Source organism: Octodon degus, unplaced genomic scaffold (assembly GCF_000260255.1).
Source record: "Octodon degus isolate 3935 unplaced genomic scaffold, OctDeg1.0 scaffold00015, whole genome shotgun sequence".
In the NCBI taxonomy this organism is placed as follows: domain Eukaryota; kingdom Metazoa; phylum Chordata; class Mammalia; order Rodentia; family Octodontidae; genus Octodon; species Octodon degus.
This window is the reverse complement of record NW_004524591.1, coordinates 11,319,338-11,333,656: the sequence shown is the minus strand read 5'-3', so window position 1 is coordinate 11,333,656 and position 14,319 is coordinate 11,319,338. Positions and strand designations below refer to the sequence as shown.

General features: G+C 43.9%; 1 protein-coding gene across 1 annotated transcript in view; it reads right to left on the bottom strand.

The window, feature by feature from the left end:
- Dnah11 (dynein axonemal heavy chain 11) overlaps positions 1–7,132 on the bottom strand; it is a 375,268-nt gene extending 368,136 nt beyond the window's left edge. Inside the window, exons 1-2 of the mRNA XM_023709848.1 lie at positions 6,696–7,132; positions 5,036–5,179 (exon numbers count right to left, since the gene is read on the bottom strand). Of these exons, the coding sequence (XP_023565616.1) occupies positions 5,036–5,179; positions 6,696–7,055 (504 nt within the window). The 5' untranslated portion in view covers positions 7,056–7,132. The remainder of the gene's footprint in view (positions 1–5,035; positions 5,180–6,695) is intronic.
- Between the last annotated feature and the right edge of the window lie 7,187 nt (positions 7,133–14,319).

The window sequence follows — 14,319 nt, the reverse complement described above, 5'->3', positions numbered from 1 at the left end:
TGGCATGTGGTGCTGGGGGATTGAACCGCGGTCTCTGTGCTTTGTTAAGCTTGTTCTAAGTAGGTGATTTAGACCACTGAGCCATCTCACCAGCCCGATTAATTAATTGGCAGAACTGGGGATTGAACTCAGGCCCTTGCGCTTGCCAGGGAAGCGTTTATTCCACTGAGCCATCTCCCTGCCCTTCTTGCAAATGTCTTGCCTGCATCACCCTGCCCACCACCGTGTCAAAACCCCTACTCTCCTGGAGGAGCCTTCACTAAAAGAGCTGTTTGAACCACAATTCAAGGGCATTAAAGGAGTTAGCTGAAGGGATTTCAAGGAAGACGAGAAAATGCTGGAGCATGTGCAGTATATGCCTGAGTCGCTTCAGGAAAAGGTCATCAGCTAATGAGAAGAGTTCAGAGAAGTAATGAAGAAACCAGGTCATAGAGAGTTTGGACTAGTGTCTTCATCCTAGCTGGCTCAGAACCTTGGGGCAGGGCCTGAGATCCTGAATTTCTAACTCACTTACAGCCAAGGCTGATACGCTAATTTCCAGTGAGTAACAAAGCCAAGTCTTGACCCATGTAAGGACTTAGACACTATTTTGGAATGAAGCAAAAGCCTAGGCAGGGTGTAAGGAGGGATGCAGTCTGGATTACGGTTCAGTAGGATCACCCATTGCTGCACTGGGTTCAGGCTGAGGAGGCAGCCACAAGAAAAACAGGATCATTGCAGCAACAGAGAAAACAGAGAGGAAGGAGTGGAGGGAAGAAGGGAACCGACTCTGGAAATGTTCTGAAAGTAGAATCCATCCTAGAGACTATCAGTTTTCAAGTGCTTCTTACTTGATACACCTTACTACAACTTCTTCATAGAATAAGTATGACTTGTGAGGTACAGGAAAGTCAAGGATGACTCTGAGGTATTCTGGATTGAGCAACTGCAAGGATGGAGCCCACACCTGCCAACCCAGTGATAACCACAAACAACATGAGAAACGGAAGCTCAGCTTTGACTTGTAGTGTCAATTACTCAGCAAGAGGAAATATCAGAAGGGTACGTGACTGTCCAAGTTCAGAGTTCAGAAGAGTTCAGAAGGAAGGTCTTGGCTGGAGTCCCCAGCACATCATCTTACACCACTGCTTTTATGGCTCAGGGATAGATGTCCCCCAAAGCCTCATGCAGTCACAGGAGGGGCTTCACAGAGGTGGCTGCATCTGGGGTGTGTGATGCTGGCATTAAGACTGTGATTACTAAATCAGTCCACTGATTAGTTTGCTGTAGTTGTGGTGCAGATAAAGGGACGGTCTACCTGGGCTGGTTAGCTTGGAAGGCACTCCAGGGAGTGGGCAGGCTGCTTCACTGCTTGTCTGCTGCCTGCTGCCTGCTCTGCAATGCCCTTCTGCCGTGTCACCCTGCCTTGCAGCCAACTATTTATGGGCTGAAACCTCAAGGAGAAAAGTAAGACAACTGCCAGTCGGCTGCATCTGTGAGCTCTGGCCAGTATGCTTGATGGCACATGGAAACTTTTAACCTAAACCTATAGTCATGCCTTATAGCATCATTTATATAAATGTAAGCTTTGCCCAGAAATAAACCCACCTCATGGAATGGGAGAAGACAAGAAAACTTACATCTAATCTATGCAGTTTTGTCAAGTCATATTGAGTCATTTTACTACTAGAGATGTTAGGATCTAATTGTACAGAAGAACCAAGTTCAAAAGCATTTTGAATGATACATCATTTCTGTAATTGTATAATACATTTCTTTGTGGCTTTAAGTGATAAAGACATTAAAGTAACAAACATAAGAAATGTATGCACTGTTGGAAATGTAAATTATTCTTAGAATACTTTCAGTGGGAGTTGCACTGCCCTTTCGGTGCCTTAATTTGAGAGAATTATTTTACCGCCAGAAGCAAGCATAAAATTGCAAAAAAGAGGGTTTTCAAAAACATGTGTGTCAGTGAGTTTCTTCATTGATATTTGGTTTAATTTAAAATACTTAGAGGTTTGTTAGACTTGCATAGATTTCCAGTCTTTTCATCAAACTACCTGCTGCAATAAAGAATGACTTTAGAAAACTATCTGAAAATCTACACAAGATTGCACCAAAATAAAAAGCACACCAGTGGGGCTAGGGAGATGGCTCAGTAGAGTAAGCGCTTCCCTGGCAAGCACAAGGGTCTGAGTTCAACCCCCGATTCCGCAAAAAAAAAAAAAAAAAGCACGCCAGTATATCCACAATGTTTTATAGTTAACATAGAAATAACCAGATAAATACCATTAAGTTCTTGTTCAATAACAAGAGTTCATTTATATGGGCAGTCTGATTTATTGTGCTTTTTAGCCAAATTCCTCCTCTGTAACTTATAATGGCTTTGCGGTAATGTGTATCAAGTAAGGAGCACTAAAAACTGATCGTCTCTAGGATGATATGCATATCTCAAGTGGTACTGAAGCCTCACTGATGGATATGTCATAATACACATATCTGTTATTAATAAAAATAAACCCAAGTCATACCATATATGTAAGGTCCTGTTTTTCCTACTCAATACTCACATGGGACTATATCAAACAACTTAAATTCAGGACATTTTATGCCATTTAGAGATGGGTTCAGTGAAGGTTTACTCTCTTTTAAACCTTTCTTTAAATGCTACCTAGAGCATTATATCTAGATTAATTCAGAGAAAGCACAGAAAAACTTAAATTTTTTTTATCTCCTTTTAGTCAAAACAGATTGTAGAATAAGGACGCCCATGAAAAGTGTAGCCACGTCCTGCCAATGTTGTAGGCAACTTAACTAGATAAAAATATAGGCAGTCAGACAGGACCTGGCCCTCAAAGAGACAATATGGAAGAAAAGGTGACTTTACAACTTTGGAAGAGACAGACACTCCCCACTGTGGGCCAGACCAAAAGACAAAAGAGTAAACAAATGCAGACACATACCTCCCTAGGAATGGGCACCAAGGACTGATATTCTAAATAGGTATCAATCACTTTGAAAGAGCCGAAATAACTCACTAACCCAACTCCCAAAAGGAAGAGACCCTGTTTCACATTCATGCCCACTTGCTAGGTGACTCATTTTCCCATTTGATTCTGGTTTAATCAATTTTTGGAATTTGGCAAAACCTGAACAATGGTGCTTGCAATCTCAGTGGTTGACCATAGTTTTGTCCCACCTCATGCCCACCTAAGTGAGCTCCCATGCTCTCTACCACCTTAGACTCGCCTCACCACAGGGTTTCACTCTATAAAAGTCCCTGGAAGAGACAGTTTCCTGGGGACCACCCGCTAAGCGGGGGAGCCTCCTGTCCCTCTCTAGGACAGGAGCTTTCTTTCTCCCAAAAATATATTCTGCTCATAACCTCCATTTGTTCCTAAAATTCATTCTTCAGCTTTAGAGAACACAAACTCATCCCAAGTACCATTCAGGCTGAGAGTTTCATTTTTTCCCCTATATCATTTGGAGGCCCCTATATCACCAAGGCCTAGCTGATCACAGTCTAGAGTCAACCAATTACCAGAAGTCAACAGATTCAGTTAAATAACAATATCTAGGCTGTTTGCTGAACACACAAAAAAACTGTTCTAGGTACTAAAAACGTAGAAACTTTTCTTTGTACCACCTCCCGGAAATCAGCTAAAACCGAGTAAGAGGATGAAAACCCAAGCAAAGTCCTGGAGCTAGGAGTGAGAAACTTGGTTAGAGTGAAGACAACGAGAAAATACCTCCCTTTAAAAAGATAACAGAGCAGACTCATGAAGAAGCCTCTTGCAAATCATAGACTTGGCCTCGGTAGGACTGCACAGGTTACTGAGGTCTGACTGAGCAATCATGACTCTCAGTTTAGAAGCCGACCTTGTGCAAAGTTGTCCAACCCAGCAGGTCCAAGTGCTTGCTACACATCAGGGTCCCCTGGGAAGCCCCACAAACTAGCCTGCTCCTACACACCGAGCTGGCCTAGCCTGGGCTTGGTAGCTAGGAATATCTCCCAGGGATGTGAACTTTTAGGAAGGCTTGAAAACTACTGCCTCAGTTCTAAGGAACTAGATCATTTGGTACATTATTCCTCAGTGACGGTCTGAGAACAGGCTCTGCTTAGAAATGGAGAATCTCAGTCTCCCTTTCAAAAACTTCTCAGTGGTCCTTCCGCACACCAACATGGCTTTGCTTTAGACAGTGATTCTCTGATTTAAAGGAGTGTGGGCTTTGTGCTACTCCTATAAGCAAAACAGCCTTATGGGAGGACAGGTTGATTTGGGCTCAGTTTCAGAGGCTTCAGCCCATGGTAAGCTGGAAACTCTCACTTCTGAGCCTGATATGAGGCAGCCCATCATCTCGGTCGAAGGAGACCAAGGAAGCTGCTCAGCTCCTGCAGGCCAGGAAGCAAATGCAAAGGGGCTGGGTCCTGTGCCCGACAAGGGCTCCCCCTCAAGGACCTGACTTCCTTCCACCAGGCTCCACTGATTCTCCACAGCACCAAGCTGAGGACACCAAGCCTTAAGTGCGCAAGCCTTTGGGGGAGGACATTCCAGATCCTAGTGGCAGCAAAGGTGAAAAGAACTTTAAGACAAGCATGCCTAACAATTTCCATGACATTTTCCCATTGTCTGACATAGTTGAAAGGAAGTCCTTAACCATTAGTTTCTAAAGGAATCTAAAAAATGAACAAATACCCATTTCCAAAGTACCAACTTGACCCACTCTGAATTTGAAGTTTAAAACCTACAACTAAGTACATAAACCTCACCGGTTCCAGCAGGTTTTGCTTTCACCCCAGTATTTTGGAAGAAGGAAGGGAAGGGAGGGAGGGAGCAAGGAAAGACTGGACAAGTTCCCACCTGCTGAGTATCAGGTGTCAGTACCAGCTCATTTCGGAAAGTCTAAACATGGCCACTGTCATACACACAGCTAATGACAATGCTGGCTTCCTTTAAGCCATTATCCTCTTTAAGCAGCCAGCAATGTCCCACATAATTCCAGGAGCCACGGAGATCCATAAAAGATTCAAATGCTAAAGGAAGGCCAGTACCTCATCCAGGAAAGCAGTCACATGTCTCAGAGAGGACGCAGGTATCTCTTCAAATAACATCTTTTGAGATAAATTATTCATTCCAGTGCTTTCAGTAATCTTCTTGGCAACATAAACAAGTTTATGTCTTGCATCCCTTGGAATCTGAAATAAGAGCACACTAATTAGTTCAAATTCACTACAAGGTTTAACAAAAAAGTTTGGGGCTAGGGATGTAGCTCATTAGTGTGTAAGTGCCTGCCTGGCAAGCACAAGGTCCTGAGTTTAATCACTGGTACTGAAAAAAAAAAAAAAAAAAAAAAAAAAGGCAAGCTTTGCTCAGTACCCCTTGTAGCGACATTGCAAACAGAAGAAACAGAACTGGCCTCCTGTCCACCTTGAACAAGCAAGGTGGTTCTCCTGCTGTCCCTGTCCTACAATGTCCTACAATCCTTTTATAATGTTAATTTCACAGCAATATCAATTATGATATATCATAGCCATTATACTGTGGCCACAACATACTGTAAGACTCTCAGTTAAAAACAAAGACCGGGTAGAATGTTTCAATCGTTAAAAAAATATTTAAATAATATTCTCTTGTTTGGAAATAAGCTAAACTGACAGTGTGCTAGAGGTTAATTTGGACTTTTGTCTTCAATTATGACATTTCCCAACTACTGAATCACTTCTATACATATTATTTTAATAATACTAAAGAGTTCTATTTTATGGCAACTTTTTAAAAACTGTTACAAGGAGTGTGGAAGCAAAGATTTTCTAAGCTCACAAAACCCAGGCAACAATCCTGTTTCAGCCTGTTCTGATAGCTGGCTTCTCAGGCATTACTGGCCACACCTGGGAGGGTATTTTACATTGATTCATGGGGCACCACTCCTAAAGAACCCAAATCTTACTCCAAATTCTTCACACATGAAAAATGCAAAATACAAATGCTGCCTTGCAGGTAACGTGATAAACTTTTAGACAAGCAATCCAAATGCAAAAAGGAAAAAGGAAAGACAAAAAAGTGAGGGATGTGAGAAGATGAAGGGTTCCCCACCCCCACAATCACAATAGGTGGCAATCACCAAATATGTTACCTGGTTACTCCCATTTAAGAACCCAGTATTGCTCCTCAGGATTAAGTGTGGTACAGATAGGCGGACTGAATACATAAGTAATATCACTCTGTCAAACACCAGTTTTTCTTAAGGCTTGAACTCTTAAACCCGACGTGAGGGTGCACGCCTGTAATTCCAGCACTCTGGGAGGTTGAGGCAGGAGGATCCCAAGTTCAAGCCCAGCCTGGAGAACTTTTTGAAATATTAAAATTTTTAAAAAGGGGCTGGGAATGTTGCCCAGCGCGAATGCTCTGGATTCAACCTCCAGTACTACGGGGACAGGGAAAATGAGAGTACGCAGTGTCCGGTGAGCAACCGAACCGGAGGTTGTCTGGCACAGAAAACCTACCCTGCACCTAACGCCCAGGTAGCGGAAGGAAGCGGTGGTTTTCCCCAAGCCCTGGTCCCACAAGCTCACCGGGCTGCTAGGGCATTAAGGAGGCAGACTTTGCACGAAACTAACCCACGACGTGCGCCTGCAAAGTGGCTCCACATGGGAGGCGCGGAATCCACCAGCCCTGGCTGCCCCGAGCGAACCCCCGCGCTCCGCCGCTCACCTCCCGGGAGGCCGCGAGCTGCCCCGCGCCCGCGACGCCGAACACCAGGCAGGAGGGGCTGCGGCGCTCCAGAAACTCGCGCAGCTCCCGCCGGGCGTCCTCGCTCTCCAGGAACCGGGCCCAGCCCTCCTCGGGGAGCCCCAGCATCTGCTGCAGGCGGCCTCCCAGGAAGCGCACCCGCGCGTCCCGGGCGAAGATCCGCGCTCTGCGCGCCGCCGCCGCCGCCTCATCCTCGTCCTCGTCCTCGTCCTCCTCCCCCTCCTCGGCCTCGGCCTCCTCCAGGCGGGCCCCCGGAGGGAGGCGCAGAGCGGGGCCTTCCCGGGAGCTCCGCACCTCCGGGGTTGCCATCAGGGCTGCCATCGATCCGTGCGAGGAGACCCTCGCGCGCCGGCTGTAAGGGGCGAGCGCAGCCGCCGCAGCCCAGGCAGCGCCCCAGCGCGTCCGTTGCCCCGGGGACGCGTCCCGCCCCGCCCCGGCCGCTGGGCGGAGAGAGGGCGAGGCCACCTGGCCCTCCGCAGCTCAGGGGGACCGCCCGCCGCTAGTCTTGGGGGCTCCCCGGGGCCGGCCCGGGACCAGCTGGCTGCTCTCCGTGGACTTTGGTGTGGGGCTCTGTGTGAAGTCCTTCATTTCCACCAGTTCGTGTCATCCCTAGACAGCCCAGGCTCTAAGGGCTCAGTCTGTAATTTATGGGCGAGGGACTGAGCCACAAAGTAAAGTAGCTGGAAAATGAGGAACTCCTATAAGTTGAGGGCTTGTATTCCCTTTGCCCAAGACTGCCCAAGTATTACCAGAAAAGAGCCAACCCTCGCTTCAGCTTTCTGAGCTGTGAAAAGCCAAAGTCGATGTATTCTAAATTCCCATCCTCAACCCGACGCTGGAGTGTTAATTCACCCCCATCTCCCGAAAAGAGAATGCAGAACGCAGAATACTTCTTAGAAACTCCAGCAGGTCCGGAAAAATCTCTAAAATTATTCAAGAATAAAAAGTTCAAGTGAAAAAAGCCTCACATTGAAGTCTTTATGATTCTGAAATGAGAGATCATTGACATATTGAGACCGAGGGTGGAATTCCCATTATTAAAGTAGCCAGATTTTTTTTGGTGGGGAGGCGTTCAACAAAATTTTTTTGTAGTCGTTCTCTGTTACCTGTTCAAGTTAAGGACTTCAAGCCCAACCAACCCCTCCCATCGGAGCTACTGAAGAGGAGCGGGCATCGGTAGTTTGTACACTAATTTATTGCTGATGTGTATATTTGTAACAAGGTTTATTTAGGACTTCAATAAGTTTTTCAGGATATTAATAATCTCTCATAAAAATCTAAGTTTTCCAGTTATATGATGAGAAGCTTGAAATAATACAGACCCTGGAAAGTCTTCACATTGGGTTCAAGGTTTCCAGACCTGTTTTGTGTAGTCCGGAGGCTGGTACAGAGGCTCGCAGTACCTTCTTAATCTCACTATCCCTGTGCTCCAGTTTTGCATCCTCTGGTTTAAAGAAATAGAAATGTGCAAGGAATTAAGCGGGAAGTGAATACCCACTTTCATATGCAACAACATATGAAAACATTTAAATAGTGCTAATATTAGAACACAATTTTCTGGGGCTGGGGAGATGGTTCAGTAGAATAAGTGCTTGCCTGGCAAGCGCGAGAGCCTGAGTTCAATCCCCGGTTCCACCAAAAAACAAAGAAAACACAATTTTCAAAAAGTTAAATATGTAACTCAAAATACAGAATAAACACATATCGAAGGTGTACTCAACACAGTAATGAGAAAACCAACAGAATAGTGAAGTGGGTTCCACTACAGAAAGACACTGCAGGTATAAGAGTGCCAGGTTAGGTACAGTGTTCATTATTGTTCTACTGGACGATATGATCTATACTGAAGATGCGAAGAAAAGTGCTCTGCATGAGTGTGGACAATTTGTGTGTGTGTGTGGTAGTCTAACTACACAGCTCAGACTCCTAGCGATCCTCCTGTTTTCAGCCTCCCTGGTGCTGGGATTACAGGTGTGCGCCACCACACCCGGACTCCAATGCTGGCTCAGAGTGCCTGGGGGCGGGGCTTGCAAGGTATACGGTGCCAGGGATCGAACCCTGTCCCCTGCGCTTACCTAAGCAAGCGCGTAGTCCGCTGAGTTATCTCGCCAGCCCTCCTGTGGGCAATTAGAGTAGGAAAAGAAGTATATTCTGCAAGAGGACAAGTCAGGCTGGTGAAAAAACTCACTGCAGCCACGAGCTTAATGGCCAGCATCTTCTATAGCCTCATTCTGATATCAGCTTTAGTCCATCCCATTAAAAAAAAACAAAAAAACAAAAAACTAAGGATTGGTATTATATGCACGACTGGGTTTGATCTCGTTTTAGAAGAATTGAAGACATCATTCTCTGATTTACGTATTAGACACAGCACTCAGAAGCTTGTTCTTCACATGTGCCCTGAATTCTATGATTAACAATCTCTGTGGTGGACAGATCATGCCTAATTGCTTCAGACACACTCTGCTATGTCCTAGTCTCTTTCCTCACTTCCCCTTAAGAGACATAACTCCCCATGATTCTTTATGGGTTTCTGAGGGAGTCAGGGTCTCCAACCTCACAAAGCTACTTCCTACTGAAAGGGACTATAGGCCCTACCTACTAGGGTTCATGTTCTCTCTAACTACCTTAAAATGAGATGACCCACCAGATAGGCTGCAGAAAACCTGTCAGAAGATGATGAGAAAGGAGTTACTGTCTATATGTGGACTACTGAGCTACCTATTTACCGGCGAACCTGATGAGCCTGACAGGAACCTGAGAGAAAAAGAGGGATAAGTAGATAGGCTACCGATGCCCGTTTGTAATGACTCCACTTATCTGTACTCAAAACAGAACTGCAGCCTTGGTTTTTGAAGAGGAGTCTCACATCTTCCAGAATTCATAGGAGGAAAGTCTTGGTCCTATGGAAATTCAAATGACCATTTCTTATGTAGGGTTTATATGGCTTGTCACTGTGTCCCTTGAGGAAGGATTAGAATGCTTTTTCAGGAATTAGAAATAAGGTTAGGGCCTTGAGGAGCTGCAGAGCTGCCCTTCTTGCCTCTCTGTCAACCTTTTGCTTTCCTATAGAGACTTCAGACATGTTTCTTTGGTGTCTCTTGCACTAAATGACAGTAACCTTCCCTGGAAAAAAGACTACCTATAGGAGTTGTAGTTTTCAAATCTATTTTTTCTTCCAGACTGTGATAGCACCAGGAAGGCATATTTATGACATACGACTTTCAAATTGACATGTTAAGATAGGGGTAAAGCAGTGCTGACTAGGGGTCACCTCAACCTCAATAATGGCTATCAATGTAGAGGAGGGTTTGCTAGAGGAAGTTAATATAGAATAATTGAATATGTTTACTCGAGTTGTCCAGGGTCACCTGTGGTTTATATGTGTCTGTGGACAGGGGCATTGCAGGTTACCCCAGGACCTTTTGGTCCTCTTTTTCAGAGTGAGAAGTGAGGGTTTTGGCTATGGGAACAGAGACAGTTAATCCTCCAGTGCCATGATGCAGAAATATCAGCTGCCTACCAGGGGGAGCAGGGCCCAGGCAGAGGGTTGGAATAGTCAGGTGCCCAGTGTCTGGTATTGTTGCATTCAATGCAGACTTTGATTGGCCCTGAGTTTTCCCTTGCACAACTTAGGTGTGCTTAAGGGACTGTCGATTGTGACAGTTATACTTTGGGCCTGCCTTTTATCACTCTCATCTGGGTCATGATGGTTAAAAACAGAAAAGACCATGCCCTGCAGCTGCGTCAGGCATCTGGGGACCCATCTGAAATTCTGTAATTGGTGCTGAGTATGTGGGAGTGATTGACAAATGAAATGATGTACCATCAGTGCCTGTCCTTCCCTGAAAGATGGATCTAAATTTGTATATTTACAAAGTGTTTCTACTAATTGGCTATGAAAAGACAGCTGGATCCTCCTCTTTACCCTGTATAACCCTACTCACCTTGTCATAATTAACAGATTTCATAATGCATCTTTTCATTTCATTGCCCATGTCTGCATTGACTTTTCATGTTAGACATCATTTTTACTCAATTTCTAGTATTATAGTCCCAGTAGGTTCTGTTGGCTAACAACTTTTCTGGGTTGGTTTCCTTATCTTCTTATAATACATTGTTCCAAATAGCTCCCAGACTCCTCTAGGATTTTCTTGTTTTTCATCTGAGGTTCAGCAAATGGCCAAGATTAATAAAACACCTTGTATGATAGGTCAAAAGTAAGAGCCAAAGTTTGAAAACCATCCTCAAACCTACTAAGATATTCTAAAAGTTGGCCTAGCCATTCTTTTCTTGGTTGGATATCTTCCACTGGAAAAGATACCTGGACTCAAGTAGCCCCCTGTACTCCTGGGACCTCTCTTAGGTGCAGGATGAGTTGAATGACAGGAGTAGGAAGCTCCACTTCTAGTACATCCTGAAAGGCCTAAAACTGTCTAAGGATCATAATGAGGGGGTTGGGAATATTGGGCCCCTGTGGGGTGCTAGGCTTTGGTGGCATTCTTGAGTCACTTGAAAGGGATCATTTCACCAGTGTGAAGATTATAAGGAGGAGGTTGAGGAGAGGTGAGGTTTGCTCTGCAGCAGTAATTTGTTGGACAAGGTTATGACACACAAAAGTGGTGGTGTGAGAAGTAATTCAGTTTAAATATATAAAAAAACAGCTATTTAGGCCAAATGCCTGGAACTTTACAAGCATTATAATAGGCTTATTATCAGTACATAAAGGAAAATGCTATGGTTTATATATAAATGTCTCCCCAAAACATCGTGACTCATGGTGGGGCTTGGGGAGGTGACTGGGTCATGGGTGTGTGATACTCATCAAAGGACTAGGCCACTGATGAGTTTATAGCTCAGTGTGATGTTGGGAAGTGAAGCCTGGTCAGAGGGGGTGTCACTGGGAACGTGGCCTGGAAGGGTTCCTCTCCCTCGGTCCTCCCTGCACCACAGTCTGCTTCCCACTACCATGCCATGCTCTTTGCCAGTCTCCTCTGCCATGCTGCCCTGATTTGGAACCAGCCAACTCTGTACTGAAACCTCTACAAAATAAACTTCTCATCTTAGAGTCGTAGGTGATGGGCATTGTGTCTCCAGGATTAAACAGTAACTAAGACGGAAAAATTAAATACGAGAAATCAAACAAGCAGAGACATAGCATGTTTATTCTATCAGACAGTAATAAGTTCAAAGAAAAAAAGTAAATGAGAGTGAGCCAGGAAAGGTGGAGGATACCTGTAATCCCAACACTCTGGGGACAGTTTTGGGGCTGAGGAAGGAAGTTGGCAAGTTCAAGCCCAGGCTAGGCAGTTTAGCAATTTAACAAGAGCTTTGAAGGAGAGTAAGGGGTTAAGGTTGTCATCCTGGGCCATGAATTCTGGAAGAAGGATGTGCCAAGAGGAAAGAAAAGCAAGTAGACTTCCAAAGGGGTGCTTGGGTTTTTGTGAAGTAGCAAGGGGCCAGTTACAGGACTAATATTAGGACAGTGGGACAGAACTATGAAGGTGTTGGGGGTGTGGGCTAGCCTGGATTTTTTTAACATAAATGTGGCAGAAACTGCTGCTGTCTCCTGGGTTTACTCACCCTTACTCCTCTTGGTCCGAGAGACTCACCTTATCCCAATTTTTAATGGGATCCATGGTCATCAGACTAGAAATTTCATTTCCTTATTTCCTTTGTAGCTAACGTAGGTCTAACGTGTAAGTAAATGAAGTGTATAACATGTGTCTCATGTTCTTAGAAAGGATTTGTCTGAATTCAGTTTCTTCTCATCTTTCCAACTTGCTGGCAAGAATATAAGAATGGAATGCTAGGCCATGTTCATTATGTAGATAAAGATGCTCAACCTCCCTCCCAAAGGAAACATGCAAATTTAAACTAGATACACAGCACTGTTTTTTTTTTTTTTCTTTTTTACTTATTAGCTTTACAATTAACAGCCTAATCTTGGCAGAGTGAGATATGCGTTCTCATCTATCACTGCTGGATATTTGAAGTAATACTCTATCACAGAGCTTTTAAGTTTCTAGAAAATTATTTAGATACTTGCTGTGACTCAGCAATCATTCTACAAATCCCCACATGGGCTTGCCCAGTACAGGACTAAGTATAAGGGCAAAGGATTAGAACAGGTCACATCTACAGCAGTAAGTAATTAATATGTAAACTATGTGACAATGGATTAATATTCCATGACAAAAAGGAATATAGACTACCTCTATGTTGAGCTTAGTGGAATAATGTGCAAGATATATTTTAAGTGAAAAATGAAAGAGAAAAAGATGTATATCATCCACTATTTATCTATAAAAACAGAGGGAGTAGGGCCAGTGAGAGATAGCTCAGCACACTAAGTGCCTGCTTAGGCAAGTGCAGGGACTGGGGTTCGATCCCCAGCATCACATGCCAGGTTGACCCTAGGCACACTGAGCCGGCCACCAAGACTGGGAGTGGTGGTGCATGCCTGTAATCCCAGCACCAGGGAGGCTGAAAACAGGAGGATCACTATGAGTCTGAGCTACATAGTGAGACCCTATACCAAATACATTAAAAAAAAAAAAGGGTATGCCACACAAACATAAAATTTTGTTTATATTTTAAAAGTGCAATGAAAGTATTTGCATGTTTAAAAACACTGTTTTACATGGGAAAGGGTGAAAAAGACAGAGATAGAAGCTAGGCATTTCAAAATACACACTATTTTCTTTACATGTTTTAAATAATAAATTTATATTTTAAAAGAAAATATCCAAAAATTAAAAATGAAACCAAACAAATGAACCTACCTGCATATGGAGGCAGTGGCCTAACTGCCTGAAGAGGAATTATTTCAAATTACTTTAAAGTAGCAGTGATACAGCATAACCCTAATGCCATATAAGGACAGGGTGAGGAGGAGGAGAGAAAAGGCAGCCTGTACAAAATGAATAACATAGAATTTAAAGTGGCTTTCAGCAATCATGTTGTTTTGAATAGGGTTGGTAGTGTCATTAGAAGATTGTATCTTGTGATAATAAAGCTGTCCTAGGTTGATATATAGATTTAGACTCTTGATGACATTTGCACATAAGTCACTTTTTAGGGAATGTTCTCACAAAACTATACTGCAAGGAACCAAGCACAGTAGCACATTCCTATAACCAGCTGCTTGAGAGTGAAAGCTCAGAGGAAACACAAGCTCAAGGACAGTCTGGGCCAATTAGTGTGATCCCACCTCAACATAAAGTTTTAAAACTGAACTAGGGATGTAGTTCAGAGGGAAGCCCTGGGTGCAATTTTCAGTATGAAGGGTGGGAAGGCAAATTCAAAAGGATTGAAGGAAGCAGATCAAGACAATGTTAGAAGTTAGAATACCAGCCTGCAGTAGGAGAAGCCTTGTTTGATCCAATGAGAAGCTCTTAAACCGCTACTGCCTGATGTTATCTTCAAATTAGTTATTCAGATTAGTAGATATAAAAGTGCAAGATTCATTTATAGAGAAAAACAGAACAGTAATAAAGAAATTATAATAAAATCAACAATCAAGATGCCCATCACCTGAGGAATGGTTGAAAAAGATGTGGTATTTTTACACAATGGAGTATTA